General features: G+C 40.2%; 1 protein-coding gene across 3 annotated transcripts in view; it reads left to right on the top strand.

The window, feature by feature from the left end:
- Positions 1–18,579, top strand: part of NOTCH2 (notch receptor 2) — a 197,953-nt gene that overhangs the window by 140,820 nt on the left and 38,554 nt on the right. For all 3 annotated transcript variants that reach the window (XM_033198181.1, XM_033198182.1, XM_033198180.1), the window contains exons 7-15: positions 617–772; positions 1,223–1,411; positions 2,355–2,468; positions 3,294–3,407; positions 5,053–5,286; positions 9,410–9,520; positions 13,642–13,834; positions 15,180–15,325; positions 18,067–18,180. In XM_033198181.1, coding sequence (XP_033054072.1) covers positions 617–772; positions 1,223–1,411; positions 2,355–2,468; positions 3,294–3,407; positions 5,053–5,286; positions 9,410–9,520; positions 13,642–13,834; positions 15,180–15,325; positions 18,067–18,180 — 1,371 coding nt within the window. The remainder of the gene's footprint in view (positions 1–616; positions 773–1,222; positions 1,412–2,354; positions 2,469–3,293; positions 3,408–5,052; positions 5,287–9,409; positions 9,521–13,641; positions 13,835–15,179; positions 15,326–18,066; positions 18,181–18,579) is intronic.

An 18,579-nucleotide genomic window follows, 5' to 3' on the forward strand; every position in this document is an offset into this window, starting at 1 on the left:
CGCTCCATTTTCCTATCTCCGCCTCCTTTTTTATTTTTTATTATTTTTCTTTTGAGACGGAGTCTCGCTCAGTCGCCCAGGTTAGAGTGCAGTGACGCGATCTCGGCTCACTGCAAGCTCCGCCTCCTGGGTTCACGCCATTCTCCTGCCTCAGCCTCCCAAGTAGCTGGGACTACAGGCGCCCGCCACCATGGCCGGCTAATTTTTTGCATTTTTAGTAGAGATGGGGTTTCACCGTGTTAGCCAGGATGGTCTCGATCTCCTGACCTTGTGATCCACCTGCCTCAGCCTCCCAAAGTGCTGGGATTACAGGCGTGAGCCACTGCGCCTGGCCCCTATATCCGTCTTCTTATTTTCTGGCCTGTAGATGTCTCTGCCCTGAAGGAGAGGTCTAGCTGAGGGCTCAGGATCAGAGTCTAGGGTTGCAGCTAGGTACTTTGCTGGTAGCCAAGCATGTCCCCAGGATAGGGTCAGGCAAAGCGGAAGTTGCCTATAAATCTCCATGTTGGTTTCTGAGGAAGTGATCATGAGGTTTTCCCTCCTGGGTGAAAGAGAAAGCTCTTCCCCAAGTGAAGGACATTTTCTCTTAGTTCTCCTTTGCCCCACCCTGTGACAGGTCTCCTGTGTCATCTGGATGATGCATGCATCAGCAATCCTTGCCACAAGGGGGCACTGTGTGACACCAACCCCCTAAATGGGCAGTATATTTGCACCTGCCCCCAAGGCTACAAAGGGGCTGACTGCACAGAAGATGTGGATGAGTGTGCCATGGGTGAGTACCCAGAACTTTTTCTATTCTGTGAAGTGTTTGTTGAGCTCAGCAAATGTTTAAACTGAAGCACAGTTTACTGTAGGAGCAAGTTGCATACACCCAAACCTCAGATTCCTCTTGCTATGTGGCCGGTGTTTACAGGTGACCTTTCAGCATAACCATAACCATATATTCCATTCTGGGGATTAAATGTATGAAAGGTATGTACTTGATTCTTAATATAAAGCCATACCTCAATGACAGTTTGGGCAGAAACTGCAATAGCAGAAATGCATAACAGTTGAGGATACTCTGCTTTTATTTCTTTTTAAATTAAGGAAAAAAGAATATTGGGAATGATATTATTAAAGGCCTGGCCCTGATGCTATAATCATCAGATCTTCTTCTATTGTTCACATTTGTGGAAACTCAAGTGCTTTGATCCCAGTAATTGGTACTTGTGTCTTTCAGCCAATAGCAATCCTTGTGAGCATGCAGGAAAATGTGTGAACACAGATGGCGCCTTCCACTGTGAGTGTCTGAAAGGTTATGCAGGACCTCGTTGTGAGATGGACATCAATGAGTGCCATTCAGATCCCTGCCAGAATGATGCTACCTGTCTGGATAAGATTGGAGGCTTTACATGTCTGTGCATGCCAGGTAAATGGGCCCATCAGCATGTGGGGTCTAGAGAGGAGGGACTGTTCTAAACTTCTCTTGGTAGAGCATTCAGTATACTATTGCAATCTGATGAGCTCTGTCAGCATTTGATTTCCTTTGCTGACTGGGGACTAGAAGAAGTCAGGGTTCACAAGCAAACCTTCCTTCCTCAAAGAGTAAGGCAGTGCTAGAATTCATCAAACTATGTAGACCAAGTTAAACAAGCCTGTTATATCAAAATCCACATGTAATAGAAAATTTCAAAAATGATTTACTGTAAGAATCCTTTACATAGCAAGTTTTCCTGATACCTTCATGTAATTATAAATACCATACCATTCCATTTATAGAAATAAATTTTATCCACAATTATGTAGGAAGTTTCCATTTATCTAAAGTGCAGTACATGTTTAGTTACATTCTGGAGCTCTTCTGCAGAGGCCATGTCTTTAATTTTCAGAGGATACAGCCAAATCCAGCTTGAAATGATGGCTAACATTGGCTGCTCTGCCTGATGAAGGCTGCCAGCTACTTCAGCCTTGAAAGGCACTCCTGACCTTGAACTGCACCCTGAAGGCAACACCAGCTCCAGCTCGGCTTGTCTTTGGGAATATAGAGTGGGGACATTTTGGGCCTTCCACAGTCCAGGAAGTATGGATTTATCACAGAAAATATGGAGCAGTCCTTGTTTATATGCTAGGTCTTGCCAATGTCTTTTAAAGTAATCCCTTCCCGCTTTTCACAGTAACATGGGCATCTCACAGTATGCCCTGTCCTGCTTGATCCTTGGCGTGACTATTTCTCATCATGGCAGAGTTCCTTTTCTCTCTGCAGGAGTGTGTGGACTCGCAGAGAATGTAGTTATCATTGCAAATTTGTGCTTCCTTGTCTGGAATACACCTTTCTGTCTCTTTAAGCCACTTGTGTGGTCTATTTTGTTTAGGTTTCAAAGGTGTGCATTGTGAATTAGAAATAAATGAATGTCAGAGCAACCCTTGTGTGAACAATGGGCAGTGTGTGGATAAAGTCAATCGTTTCCAGTGCCTGTGTCCTCCTGGTAAGTGCCCACCATCTGGCCCTGTTTTCTCTTAAAGCACAAAGCCAACTGACCACAGGGAAGACAGCAGGGAGAGAACGTGTGTGGGCTGTGCATGAGGAAGTCATTAGAGTAAGTGCTTGGTGATAGGAGTGTGTGTGTACAGAAATAGAGAATTTGTTTTAGCTACTATATCTTACAAATCCTTTGTGGCCAGAAGTCCAAGTCTATTCTTGAATGGCCCATGACCTCTTTGTCTGTGTGTATATTTCAGGATGTTCATACCTCACAGAAGCCTTAGTTGTAGGCTATAGGGATTTTGTTTTTTTCCCATGGGTCGTATTCTTGAAGGCCCTCTGTGAGACTGTTATTTTTAGACATTTCACCCATGAGTTCAGGAACAGAAAACACATGCCAATTTTTCCAGGATTCTCTGTCTCTCCTTTTTTTTCCTCAAGCTATTTTTGAAGATATGCCAAATTGCCCTCCATAGACTGCATCTTACCCCATTGTATCTTCAGAGAGAAGGTTTCCGTTGCCTCTGAAGCTACAGTTACTCGTTTGACGGTTCCACCTATAAATTTCACTTCCTACATCCTTCCTTTATAAGTGAAGTCTGTCTGTGAAGAAGCAATGGTGGGGACACACCACAACTGCCTCTGATTGCCTGAGTGTCACCTGGTTATTCCAGTTACCTGTTGGGGAGAATAATAAAGCATAGGCTTATTGACCCATTGGTATAAGCCCTGCCAGTAACCTAACCCACCCCTCCCTGGACATCATTCTCATAGTAAAGGAAGATGCAAGATAATCCTTCAACTCATGTTACCACTGTCCCTTTTTGAGGTTTTACTGGGCCAGTTTGCCAGATTGATATTGATGACTGTTCCAGTACTCCGTGTCTGAATGGGGCAAAGTGTATCGATCACCCGAATGGCTATGAATGCCAGTGTGCCACAGGTAAGATTCTTCTCACTCTTCGTCTCCTTGGTAGGTCCATCTGAACAAAATAGGGTATTTGTCCCTGTGCTCTGCTAGCTGCTCTACCAGGTCAGTCCACTCCCAGGGGCTCCTCTGTGTTTAGGAAGAGCTGCTTCTAGCAAATTTTTTGCTGCTCTCTTTTTCTACAGCACCTGCCTCCTCCACCACAACAGTGGTCTGGCCCAGATATTTCCATTTGGTATCCATGTCTTTCTGGGACAGACTTTGGCAGCAGTGAGTTTCCAGCTGGCTAGATTTACTCATGTAGGAAAGAGAAGAATTCCAGTTGAAAGCTATTTTTCATTGGGGCTTCTCAACAGGAGGCCTGGTTCTGTGTTTCTTGGAGCAAGTGACTGAAAGAAGGCCCAGAAATTTAAAGGCTGAATGTGTACAAGTGCAGGGTATTCTGCATAAAAGACACCAAAAATAGGATTGAGAGTCAAGTGTGTAAATGACAGGAGAGAAAACTCTAACTGGGAAAGTTTGGGTCCTCTTTGCTGACTTCTGCAACTAGAATCAAAAACGATCTGTGCACAAATATTCTGCATTTCTGGGTTTGTAATCACATTTTGTACTTGGGATTGGATTTCAGTAAGCCAGATGTTCCCTATTACACATTTCCTTTTACACAGGCCAATATTATACAGAAAGGTTAGAAATTATTAGAAGTGAACTTCTTTATTGTCTGACTGCTTGAGAAATAAGTTATTTATATAATTGAAGACATTATCTAATTTTAGAGAATGGAGTCTTAAAGATTATAGGCATCATGCATATAATTTATTTCTGATCACAGAAAAGCAAATTTAGTTGTGAAAATTAGTACAAAAAGTTAATATTTCAAGTATTAGACCTACTTAGGTTAGGACAACTCAGATGAGCCACTTTCTTTCTTTTTGCAAATAGTTGCCCTTTGTTGGAGAATCCAAATTTTGTCTTTCCCTGGCCAGATTCTCCTTGTAGAAGATAAGTTTCAAAGAGATTAAAAACCTTTAGCTCAGGTTTAAAAGTAGGGAGAGGTCTCCTGGAGTCTTCTAGGGAAGGATATAATGTTTGTCTATTTAAGCCTCAAAGAAAGGAACTCTTGTCTCTCTCTCTTTTAAATGCTCGTAACAGGTTCATTCATTTTATTCAACCAGTATTTATTTAAAACTACTATATATGCATAATACTGTCAGAGGAGCTAAGAGAAGTAAAATAAAGCTCTCTTACCTCCGAAGTCAGAACTGGGAACATAAGACACATGAAATCATTAACCTGTAAATTGGGCTTGGGAAGAAAGAAATACAAAGATAAATATATAAAGGAAAAATGTTTTGAGCTGTTATACCTGAAGCCTAATAAAAAATGAAGATGCAGTTAGAGCATCTCTGCAATGAAACTATTGATCAGTTGCAAACGTATTTCAATTCTAAAATTTGATTTGGAAATCTTTATTTTAAGCACCTCTCTGCAGGCATGCTTTCTAAATCAGTGCAGATAGTCATTTTCTACTGCTCAAGACCTGCAGTATTAATTGACCACACATGGTATGTGTAGAGTAAATGGATGTAACTACACTTGTGTTCTGGTGTGGAATATCTGCCTTGGTTTTTGAGAATCCTTGATAAAATTATTTCCAAAGGTTTCACTGGTGTGTTGTGTGAGGAGAACATTGACAACTGTGACCCCGATCCTTGCCACCATGGTCAGTGTCAGGATGGTATTGATTCCTACACCTGCATCTGCAATCCTGGGTACATGGGCGCCATCTGCAGTGACCAGATTGATGAATGTTATAGCAGCCCTTGCCTGAACGATGGTCGCTGCATCGACCTGGTCAATGGCTACCAGTGCAACTGCCAGCCGGGCACATCAGGTAAGCCCACTCGGTTTATGTTTGGTATGGGGTTTTCACAGTTTCTCACATCAGTTTACACAGATGTTTCAGACGGTTGGCATATGCTCAGATACCTAAAAAACAGTCCTAATTCTGAGAAGCACAGCCAAAGCCACAAACATAAATGTCTCAAGGCAGATGGCCCTAGCCAGTGGAGAAATCAGAGACAATAGCTCTGCCAGTCTGATGATTTTGTGTGTGTGTTTTGTTAAATAGAGGCATACCACTTCAAAAATTAAAATTAATGATTTAAAATTGAAAACCCTCTTTTTTGTGGCTCTATTATATTTTTTTCTTGAAGTTTCACCCCACCCAGATTAATAAATTCAGTCCTTCTTGCCTGCTTTCCTTCCTTCCTTCCTTCCTTCCTCCCTCCCTCCCTCCCTCCCTCCCTCCCTCTCTCCCTTCCTTCCTTCAGTGTATTTTCTCTTTCACAGTTCAGTCTCTTTAGTGTGTCACGTTTCTTCAGTCACTTGTCTCTGGTGGGGCCTTAGCCATCTTGGGGGATTCTAAGGAAGAGGAGATACCTTGCAACACACCACAGTAACTAAAGTAGAACGCAAAGCTGTCATTTCCTGTCCTCAGAGTTCATCATTGTTCTCTGACCTTGGTTAAATGACTCCTTGTTGGTTGTGAGGACATGCTGCTCCTTGTTGGGGGAATGTGGTATTATTTTCTCAGGGAGCAGCATATCACAGGTTTGAATGGTTCTGTTTTACTTATTAGATGAATGATCATGGTCACAACTATGGTTAATGGACAGACAAGTACTATGTTCCAGATCAAAGGAAAATGTATTAGTGGAAGATTAACCAATGTGTGCCTTTGTCAGAAGGAAACCTGCCAATATAAAGGAGTGATTTATTGAGAACTCATTCTGGATGTAAGGAAAATGAACTATGTAGAGAGCAGAGGTGGAGAAGGTAGTTAGCTGCCCTCATTTTCTTTTATTGTTTCCAAATCCATTTCTTCAAACTTGTCAAAGGCTCTGGTCTTTATCCAAGGCTTCATACATGCCAAGTTTGAAAACAAAGTCCTTTTTGAATTGCTCAAGCATACGAAAAACATCCCATGTCGTCACAACTGAAAATGCCTTTCCCTCCCCCATTTAGATAACTCACTAAAAGGGCTGAATAGATCTTTGTGAAAACTTCCAAAAGCAATTTGCTTCCGGGCTGTTCCTCAGACATGAGAAATTATAGTAGGAAAAGAAATTTGAGAGATTTACAAGCAATTGACTGGATGCCTTTAGAATGGAGGGGCCGTTTTAGACTTTGCTGTCATTCCCATCATAATAAACATACTGGAAACCTGGGTGAGTGGTGGGTTGGCAAGCACTTTGTTTTCTCTGGGATTATATCATTATATCAGGATATATCAGGTGTTTTCTGGGGAGGACAGAGAGGGTATGGTGTAAGTAGCTGTCACTGAGAAGGTGAGAAGTCAGTATGAGTGATCTATAGGCAGCATGGAAAGGAAGGCCCGGGATCTGTCAGAACCTGCCAAAGACATTCCTGCAGTTATTTGGAGAATTAAAGCAAGCAACAGTCAGACAACATTAAAAAAAAAGTTGGTCTATAATGGGTGGAGAAAGAGCTGGCATGTATCAGGGACCTGGGTGGAAAATCCATTAAACGAGGCATTATGAATACAGTCTCAAGTTCTAGAGTAAGAATTCCTGTTCCACTTATATGGCCTAAGTTGGTAGTTAGGTGTTTGGATAGGGGAGTGGGTGGAAGAAATATTTTACAATTTGCCAGCTAAAATTGTGGTAGTCACTCACTGGGTACTTAAAGTGAGATATACTACCCAGAGTTACTTTCAGTGCCTTCTCTCATCTGTGCTTTTATGATAGTAAAGTTTTAAGTAAGTTTCTTTGTGTTTCAAGTAACAGACCAACTTGAGCTAGCTTAAGTCATCATTTACAAAAAATAAACAACAACAAAACAAAGAAACAGAAAGAGCTTAGCTAAAGCACCCAGAGCCTCTTATAGATTCCAAGCAATTGAATAATAAGGCTTTGGAGAAAATAACAGGAAACTGGGCATTTGTAGACCAGAGGTCACACAGTCTGTGTTTCAGTGTTGTAATGAGAGAATCTCATTGGCCTGACTTGATCCAGGCGTCTTTTGCTACTCAAGTACACAATGGACAGGGGGCTAGAGTCACATTGGATCATCAGGGCTTCATTGGGAGGGGGTGCTGCCTTCTTGTTTTGAGGGTAAAGGGGGTTTGTCAGTCAAAGGTTAGAAACATCTCCTAAAGGTATCCACTTCTCTGCAGGGAATATGGAAATCTTTCCCTCATTTATGGCTAGTTAGGCAGTATAGCCTCATTAACCACGGGATGACAGTACGGTGTGGTGGAAAGAGGATGCTGTGGATCCACACAAACAGGGTACAGAGCCCAGCTTTCCTGCCCTAGTGGTGGCGCTGTGCATGTCAGCCCTATTGTTTATAAAATGGGTGTAATACAGACTAATATGCAGGTTGGGTGACAGGGTTAGAGAAAACTTACATGACAGGCAAAGCAGCGTACTTTGCACATAGTAAGAGCTCAATAAACTGTTCCTCTGTAATTATTATTAATAAACATTATTGCAGAGTATGGGCACAGTGGCTCATACCTGTATGAAGTATACATACAGGTGTATACCTCACCTTTTGGGAGGCCGAGGTGGGACGATTGCTTGAGTCTGGGAATTTGAGACCAGCCTGGGCAACATAGCAAGACATCTCTTAAAAAAAAAATAGCCAGGTAAAGTGGTACACACACCTGTAATCAGGAAGCTGAAGTGGGGGGATTGCTTGAGCCAGGGATATTGAGGTTGCAGGGAGCTGTGCTCTTGTCATTGAACTCCAGGCTGGGTGACAGATCAAGACCCTGTCTCTTAAAAAAAAAAAAAAGAAAGAAAAACAAAGTATGAGTGAATCACAAGTATGACATTTTTTTCCTGGATGTTTTGTTTTGTTTTATTCTCATTACCAGTTTTTATTTTTAGTCCTTTTAAACTACCAAAATATTATTGTATGATACTTAGAAAGCATCACTTAATTCATACAAAAATAAAAAATATCCTTACCATTATTTGTAAAAAGATATTTGTGAAATATATTACAAATATATTACAAAATATATTACAAATATATTTCACAAATATCTTTTTACAAATAATGGTAGCAATAATGATTGTATACTGTTAATATAACCAAACTCTTCCATTCATCTGGGCAGCAGAGCAAAAATAAGGCAGCTTACCTCAGAAGGAAGTTACTAGACTCAAGATTTATCCTGAAATTTAGCCTGTAATACTGACAGGCAGTGTCAAGCTCACTGTGATAGATAAAAATTCCAAAATTCTAATTTTGATTCGAAAGCTTAAGTTTTATCTTTGGCAAAAATACTGTTAATTTGCTTTTCCTCAAAATGACAGGCTTGCTGCTTTCACTTAATATTTGCTAAATACTCAGTTGTGATTCACCCTGGTTTGTGTTGTCAGCTGCTCTTTCAGTTAAAATGTGGTTTCATGAAGAAAGCAGCTATTTCAATGCACAGCTCAAACAACAGCAGTATAGCTCTTCCTGGAGACAACTTTCATACTTGGCATGCCACAGAAATGCTTTATGTATACTTCCATTTCATCACATGGAGTAGCAGACATTACTCAAGGTTCGAGATTTATTAAAATTATAAAGTTACTAATTTTAACCTCCTCAACAAAGCCACTCTTGAGTGAAACTGGCGTTTTTGCTTGTTTAACTGTGGCACATGGAGGTGAGCAGTAGAATAATTATAGTACAGTTTGGTTCTACTGCCTTGATTCATGCTAATGCGATCAGTTTCACCCCATTGCCTCTGCACCATCAGTTTGAATGTTAGCACGGTGAAAAGGAAAGATGATGGCTAAGTAAGATTAATAAAATCCTTTGGACCTCTATATCTTCCTGAAAGAGTGGACTACATTTTGAGAACTGTTGCTTTATTCTGTCCAGGGTTGGCTGGAATTCACCTTAGATTTCTTACCACATTGCTGCATCACAAAAGAAAGCCTTAGTATTTCTGTGGTAATATTGAATGGTTTGCCTTTGGTTTTCTCTTCCAGGAGTTAATTGTGAAATTAATTTTGATGACTGTGCAAGTAACCCTTGTATCCATGGAATCTGTATGGATGGCATTAATCGCTACAGTTGTGTCTGCTCACCAGGATTCACAGGTAAAGCTCCTTTTACTGCAAGGCCCCTCCTTCAGCCCTATCACTTTGGGAATATAGCATCCAAAGGAATATTGCTTTTCAACTGTTTCCTATTTCTTTGTCTCTCTGGAAGGTTAGTAGTCTGTTTCTCTGCTTCTCTAGATTAGTTTTCTGTTCACAGACCTTTTCTAAACTGAAACATACTTTTCATTAATTAGAGTTTTTAGATTATATGTTTATTGCTACCAGAAAATAATTCCTAGACAGACCATAAATTGCCTTTGCTTTGTTTGAGTTATATTGCTTCCAAAGCTATGTTTATTGACTACAGGTAGTAGTCAAGGCCTTCCATAAAGACATATTCAAGGTAAAGTCTTATGAAAACACTGAATGCTTGTTTCTGGGTACTTCCTCTTTGACATACTCAAGGTAGAATTCTATGAAAATACTGAATGCTTATTTCTAGGTACTGCCTTCTCTGAAATATTGTTAGATGAGGTCAGAGCTTGGGGAGACTGCCCTAATTTGGGTAGCATTTCTGCCCAGGAGGAGAAAGTAAATAGCTAGAAGAATTTTGAATGTAACTCCTCTTAAAGTATAAACAGCCCAAGCATTTACACATACACACATGTGCATGTACATGCACGCACACACACACACACACACACACACACATCTTCTCTCTATTTGTTAATATTAACTTTATCTTTTACCCTCCTGATCAAAAAGTGCTAGAGGCTACTACTGCAGAAACCTGAGGCCCCTCACTGACACACCTGAGTTTCTTATTGGCATCATCAGAAGGCACACACTGTACATTCTGTTCTTTCTGGACAGTGACACACAGAAGCAGCCACTAACATGTTACCATTTAGTAATTTCCATGTGGTTGGTTGTACCCGAATGTGAAACACCCTTCAAAGTTTTTAGTAGAGTCTGCAAAAAGCCAGAGCAAAGCGAGGTGGATGTCCACCATTCATTTGCCAGGAGTGTACTTTGCTCTCTATTTCACAAGAGTTTCTCCTATTTGGTATGATTGTGGACATTAGAGAGGAAAGTTTGCAGCCCAAATGGGTCACAGTGATCCCTGTTCAGTGAAAGATCACTGAGAAGCCAAATCTGATGAAAACTGTCATGCCCAATGCCCAGTGCTGCTATAGTAGCCTGATGTTCTGCATCCTGAAACTTGTGACTCCAAGATCAAATGGCAGTCAAGTGAATACACAGAAATCCCTGCTAGATAGGATAATAGGCACATTGTTGATGAGTGGGTAATACAAAGAGAATAGGTAACATTTATGAAGAACTAATTTTGAACTAGACACTACGTGCCTAGTCTCAATTGTCACTGCTGTTGAGAATACCTACAGAATTTATAAGAAACTCAGAACACAGAGAGGTTAAGTAATGTTACCAGTGCACAGCAGCCAGAATTACATCCCAGGCAATCTGACCCCAGAGCCCATGCTCATTCCCACAACACTGGACATCCTGATTAGGGGCCTGTTGTTGTGTGTGTGTGTGTGTGTGTGTGTGTGTTTATGTAAGGCTTCACTGGACTCATTTATTCAAAATGCCAATGAATCATATTCTTTCTCTTTCTAACATTCAGCAAGCCAGAAAGGTCAAGAAGGGAGAACATAGGCTAAAAATATTCTAAAATAAACCTAAGGTGTAGCATGAAACCTTATAAGCAAGAAATGGAATGTTTTGGTTACTAGGTGGTCCCCTGTTCATGGAACTGTTGTCTGTGTCTGAGATGGTTTTTTTAATCAGCTGCTGAAAACGTCAGAGACGACTGTGGTATATACTCATGAGTGGTAAATGTAAGGAGTTTTATTCTTGCTCTTGTTTTATTTTAATGTATTTTTCCCGTATCATTCTAATAATAGCTTTGACAGCTTTAAAGGAGATTTTTTTTTGTTTTGTTTTAATACTAAGTTATCTGTTCTCTTAGAACCTTTTTAAATGGGGGAAGGTGAGGAATTATGTGATACTTCTATAAACTGCTTTTCAGTTTTACAAAGCACCTTCATACCCATTATCTTCCTGAATTCTCTTAACTATCCAGAAAGGAAGTTCTACTATCCCCATTTAACAAATAAGGCAACTGAGAGACAGACCTTAATGTGTATACTCATGGCCTGCCAGTGAGTTCCATAGTGAGGACTGTGAGTTCCCAGAAGGCGGAGACCTCGTTTAATCATCTTCATAGCAAGTGTCTAAAGCAATGTCTAGCACACAGGAAACACTCAGTGAATGTTGCTGAATGAACGAATGAATGGGACTCAAATACAGCACTTTTGCTAGCTAATGCCAGACTCTGAAGTGTGGACTATACCATGTTTTCATTTATTAAGCACCAATTTATTGAGTACCTGAGTCAGAAGAAACATTGGGTAACTCCTCATTTCAGTTACTGAGCCCAACAAAATTGCTTGGCCTTCCACTGGACTTTTCTGATGCTCAGTGGAAACTCCTTGAGGGTAGGACCTTGCTGATGGAACAGCTGTCAATCAACATAGTAGAATGCATTTAACACTTTCAGATAAAGATGGCTTGAAATTTTATTCTGCAAAGAGTTTAAAAGCAAACAAAGAAAACTTGGGAGGAGTGGCTTCTGAGGAGATGCTTCCAAGAAAAGACCAAAAATGAGAAAGGCTTTTTCCTGTCATCCTCCACTATATTACAGGCTAAGGCTAACTGTGTGATTGAAGAGCTCTGGTTCATATTTTGGTGCCACTGACAAACATCTCAAAGAACCAGTGGTTGAGGCCAAGGAAATAGTATTTAAAAATAAGCTATTAATAAAACACTTAAGAGGAAAACAGCAGCCACTTCCAGATTATGGGTTTTTACCACAAGAACCACCAATAATGGTTTAGAGAGCAATGGAGGGTGAAAAAATGTGAATACTCATACTTCATAGGAGTGGGTATCTATTTCATTTGGAATGTCCTGTTCTAAATACAGGATTGCTCTTTCTTAAATGAGAAAAGTGCATGTTTTCAAAATCTGAATCAGAACATTGTATTCTTTGAAATTTATAAATTCATAGCAGTTGCTTGATCCCACTCATTTATAGAATTATAGGTAATTTTAACATTTCATATCATTTTGGAATATATAGTTAAATCTCAGTTACTCAAAATGTAGCAAATGGAAACACTTGTATAACTGCCCATGTTACTTTATTCAGCCTAAGAAATATCAAGGTTATAACAGACATCTTTTTAAAGAGCAATCTTGGCTATGTCTTAGAGGAACAACATATTCACTTCAATTTCACTTACTCCCAGTATCTGCATTATATGATGATAGGTAGTAATTGTCTAGAACAGAATTTCTCAAAATCTAGTTTTTATGCCACCTACATTTTTAAAAATGTGGTTTGCTAGATTCTGTTCATCACAAGCTATGGTGATAGGGCCTAGGAATCTCCACTTAAAATAACAACTTAAAGTGATGATTTTACACATTAAAGTTTCAGAACCATAGGTCTACAGTGACAGAATCTGCATTATTTTCTCCAATATCAGAGAATAACAAAATTATGCCTTGAGACTCTACTTCCTGAGGTTAAAAAAATGGATTAATACGACTCTAAGAATGAAAACAAAATAGCTTTTCTTTACAATCAGTTTAAGTATTGAATTAAGTTACTATCCCATTCATTAAGCATTCCAGTTAATTTGGATTTACCATAAATAGAAATGTAAGAGGCTAGCTGAGAAAATGAATTTGTGGTAAACCAGCACAAAGCATGTTAATGAATGCTTCTTTGAGTTGTACTCAGGACAGCATTAAAAAGAGAAGCCTTCTTTGCTGACATTTGACGTTCTCTTCTTAGAACCTTGTAAAGTTTCCCCATTTCTGAGTTGAAAGAAAATGCCAAATTGCTATAACACTTTTCCAGCCTTTTGTTAACTTTCCTTGATTATCAAAAGTCAATGCTCTTTGCTCCTTCTTTGCATGGTATTAAGTGTTATTGGGTATCTAATTCCTTGCATCTTGACATTTGGTGCCCCAACACACCTTATGGCCTGAGCAGATGAAGGGTGAAAACACAATGTGTCTTATAGTTCTGGGTCTATTTCCTGAGCGTTTAGGATGTAAATAACACTGTCCCCCATTCTCCACAGGGCAGAGATGTAACATTGACATCGATGAGTGTGCCTCCAATCCCTGTCGCAAGGGTGCAACATGTATCAACGGTGTGAATGGTTTCCGCTGTATATGCCCTGAGGGGCCCCATCACCCCAGCTGCTACTCACAGGTGAACGAATGCCTGAGTAATCCCTGCATCCATGGAAACTGTACTGGAGGTCTCAGTGGGTGAGTAGCTGCCCCATGTAATAGCTTCTTATTGACCTGTGTTAAGCCAATTGGATTATAGTACTGGTGACAGCCTGAAGTCGTCAAATGGGACCTTGAGCTGAAACTTTGCTGAAGATTTGGTAGTCTGCATCAAAGCCTTCTGAATTACCACTTAATCCATGGAAGCTGGCCCCTCCCTTCCATAAGTGAGGACCTAGATGGAACATAAGGAGGAATGTCTCCCTTATATGGGTCATTAGCAAGGACCTCATAGGAGGAACCCAGACTCGTTGTGTGAATCTTTGGCAATTATGTTTTTAGTATGTATTATTGGAATGATTTCTGTAGAATGTTGTAGCCTTTGTTTTTTTTTCCCTGCTTAAACATAGCTCACCTCTGTTCTGTCACAGTGCCAGTGTGTGCTCTGAAGTAGGGCCACTTCAGCCAATTTTAGAAATGTCCCTGATAAAACATTTGCAATTTTTAAGCCCCGCAGACTTGTGTGATGTGTTAGTGATTTTCTAGAACCATAGAGTGACATTAGGTCTCATGAGACGCTCTTATACTCTTGCTGTGCTTGCCATAGGATGTGGCTTTGGACATTTTCCTTTGCAAACTTTGAAAGATGAAAGAATAAAGTGTTTAGAGGTAAATAGTAAATAGTTATTTTAAAATGAATTAACTCAGTATTGCTGTTTCAGAGTATAGCAGCCTTCAAGGCACCCTTATCCATCTCTCATTTTCTTAAAATTCTCCAGATAAGAAAGCTGTCATTTCCTGATATCACATTCTAAATGTTAGTGATGTTCAAATTGGACATTATATTTACATTTCAAATACCTTCATTCTTGTGCCTTTTCTTGCAGAATACCCTAGGTGCTTTCTGAAGCCAAGTTTCAGGTCAGAACAAAGCATGACTAAGATATGAAATATCCCAGGAGCATCTTAGAGTGGCTCAGGGTCCCTGATAGGGACCTAGGTATCTATTTTGCACCAAAAACTAATGATCTTAATGTTTGCTTTACTTTAGTTTTATGTATAGTAAAATACATTGTGCAGATTTATCCATGATATTGTTTCCTTCAGAGTGGCCCAATATATTGTACAAACCATTGTTTACATAAGAAATTCCATTGTAATTTCACTAACTTGGTGAGCCAGGAAAGCATCAAGAAGCTTTCTTTATCAGATACACCTGATAGGACCACATGGTACACACCATGTGCAAGGTGATGCAAGGATAGTTCCATGAAAGTAGAAATGAGATCAGTTTACCCCATTTCTTCACCAAGTCCTGTATTTCACTCTGTGACTCAATTGTACATTTATACCTCCTATAGTAAAAAGTTTTGTCTTCCTTCAGATATAAGTGCCTCTGTGATGCAGGCTGGGTTGGCATCAACTGTGAAGTGGACAAAAATGAATGCCTTTCTAATCCATGCCAGAATGGAGGAACTTGTGACAATCTGGTGAATGGATACAGGTGTACTTGCAAGAAGGGCTTTAAAGGTGAAAACAAAAGTACATCTTTCTGTGTCTGCTCTTTGTCTTCTTTTTGTTACATACTGCTTGACTCACTTCTTAGTTTCCGTTTCTCTTTTTCATTCATTCATATAACAAACATATCAAACAATTAGAACTTCTAAGGCACTTGGGGAATAAAAACGTGAATAGATACAATTTCTACCTTCAGCCTAGCAGTGAGGTAACCTATTGAAATAGTAATTTTTCTTTCTTTTTTTTTTTTTTGATATGGAGTTTCGCTCTTGTTGCCCAGGCTGGAGTGCAATGGCGTGTGATCTTGGCTCACTGCAAGCTCTGCCTCCTGGGTTCAAGCGATTCTCCTGCCTCAGCCTCCCTAGTAGCTGGGATTACAGGCATGCGCCACCACACCCGGCTAATTTTGTATTTTTAGTAGAGACAGGGTTTCTTCATGTTGGTCAGGCTGGTCACGAACTCCTGACCTCAGGTGATCCGCCCACCTCGGCCTCTCAAAGTGCTGGGATTACAGGCATGAGCCACCGCGCCTGACCTGAAATAGTCATATTTAAGATGAACAGTTAAGACTCCAGTTTTACAGCATTGGACAAGTGTCTAATTATAAGCTTCCTGGTCCAGATTTGAGTCTATAATAGTTCAAATAGATATATGAAAGTAGAATGAAAATACTATGCTTACTGTAATTAAGATAGTAGTAATATCAAGGAAGAATCCACATGTTCAGAACTCTTTCAACAAACTTTTTAACACATTGAGATATTCTTAGTTACTTAGTCATCTTTGGTCTACACCGGAGGTCCTCAACCCTCAGGCTACAGACCAGTACCTGTGTGTGGCCTGTTAGGAACCAGGCCACAGTGCAAGAGGTGAGCAGCCGGTGAGGGATCCAAGCTTCATCTGTATTTATAGCCACTCCCCATCACTCACATTACCGCCTGAGCTCTGCCTCTGTCAGATCAGTGGTGGCCTTAGATTCTCATCGGAGTACGAACCCTATTGAGAACTGCATATGTGAGGGATGTAGGTTGCGTGCTCCTTGTAAGAATCTAATGCCTGATGATCTGTCACTGTCTCCCATCACCTCCAGATGGGACTTTCTAGTGGCAGGAAAACAAGCTCAGGGTTCCCACCAATTCTACATTATAATGTAGATTCTACTATATTATGAGTTGTAAAACTATTTCATTATATATTACAGTGTAATATTATAATAATAAAAATAAAATGTACAATAAATGGGATATGCTTGAATCATCATCCTAAAACCATCCCCCCAACCCCAGATCATGGAAAATTTGTCTTCCACAAAACCAGTCCCTGGTGCCAAAAAAGTTGGGGGACTGCTGGCCTACCCAACAAATGTATAGTCATGGGAGTTGGGTAAATTCTGTTTCTGAGTTATCACTGTTGTATTTCTACCATCAGTTTTCTCTTGGAAACTCACAAAAGAGACCTGTGTGGGTAAATCATTATATTTGCACTCATCTGTCTACTTATTCATTGATTTCCTCACTCAATATTGTACCATGCTGTTGTCATACATCAGCATGTTTTAGAGCCACTTTATTTGATTACTTGAAACTTTTCTGAGACCATATTTCAGCCATTAATTTTCTGGTATATTGTATTACATTGGCAAAGAAACTTGTAGATTTCAAAACACTTTTATTTCTTTATCTTATGAGACTTGCTTATCAGTGAACAAAATAAAATTCAAAAGATAAGATCCCAAGTTATTGCCCAGTGAGCAGCAGAATACTCCTTGAACCCATACCTCTGCATTCCTAGACCATGTTTTCTTTTCCATAGTGCCATAGTTTCTCTATTTTAAGGCTCTGTGCCAGGCCCTATTGCAGATGCAAAGGTGTACAGTATTTGGGTACAGTGCTATCTCCACTCATCTTTTATTCCTTTTATCCTTTTCTTAGTGGGAGAAGGTTTCATACCTTGAATCAGGAGAAAACAGCTTTGTAACTTCAGGAAGTACCACATGGGTGGTAGACACTGTGCGTATGAAAAAATGGGCGTAAACCAGAGGCTTTGATTAAAGTATTCAAAAACATCATACCTTTTCCTGACCAGAAATGTTATATACAAAGGGTTTATGTTTATCATGCAGCAAGCTATTGGCTGGGTGTGATGGCTCACACCTGTAATCCCAGCATTTTGGGAGGGTGAGGTGGGAGGATCACTTGACCCCAGAAGTTTGAGACCAACCTGGGCAACATAATGAAACCTCATCTCTACAAGAAATTTAAAAAGTCAAGTGGGTATGATGGCATGCACCTGTGGTTCTAGCTACTCAGGAGGCTGAGGTGGGAGGATTGCTGAGCCCGAGAGATCGAGGCTGCAGTGAGCCATGATTACACAACTGCATTCCAACCTGTGTGACAGAGTGAGACCCCCTGTCTCAAAAATAAATAAATAATAAATAGGTCATGCAACAAGCTTTTGAACCAAGAACTTCATTATTGAGAAGTTATTTGTAGTTGGAGGGGCATTAGGCTTTCATACCATTAGAACAGACTGTTTTTCCATTCATCTTTTCAACTAATTGACTGCTGTCATTTACCGCCTGTATATCAGGGACATGGGGCTGAAATGAATGAACAGATATTTCAGTGGCCTGAAGAAATGAATGCAATTTCTGGTGTGTTCAGTTTTTACCCCCAAAGAGAATTGGTTAGAAATGGAGATAATGAGACTGTCAGAAAGTTTTACTGTTTTTGGTTTTTCCCTTTTGTCTACAGGCTATAACTGCCAGGTGAATATTGATGAATGTGCCTCAAATCCATGCTTGAACCAAGGAACCTGCTTTGATGACATAAGTGGCTACACTTGCCACTGTGTGCTGCCATATACAGGTGGGTCCTGGAGGTACTAGCAGGGATCAGAGGGGATACTTGGCCTTGCTTTGTCAGTGCCTGAGTCTGAGTGCCCAGGTCTGTGGGGCTGTAATGCTGCTCCAAGGGCTCACTCCTCAGTTGTCCTTCCTGCCCTTACTGACTGGATCTTGAGCTTTGAGGAAATATTGTGGCCTCCTAAAATGCAAGTGGTAGACAGTCATTTGCCTACATTGTACTTATGTATTTGAAAGAAAAAAATTTTTAATTGTATGTGTCTGGAACCAGGCACATAGCTGATGGTTGTCTATCAGTTGACTGTTTCCAGGATGTTAGCTATTTGTCTTAGTTTCAATAATACAGCTACCATTTATTGGTAATTTACTTGGTTGTCTATCAGTTGACTGTTTCCAGGACATT

This window comes from Trachypithecus francoisi, unplaced genomic scaffold (assembly GCF_009764315.1).
Source record: "Trachypithecus francoisi isolate TF-2019V2 unplaced genomic scaffold, Tfra_2.0 Lachesis_group5, whole genome shotgun sequence".
Classification (NCBI taxonomy): domain Eukaryota; kingdom Metazoa; phylum Chordata; class Mammalia; order Primates; family Cercopithecidae; genus Trachypithecus; species Trachypithecus francoisi.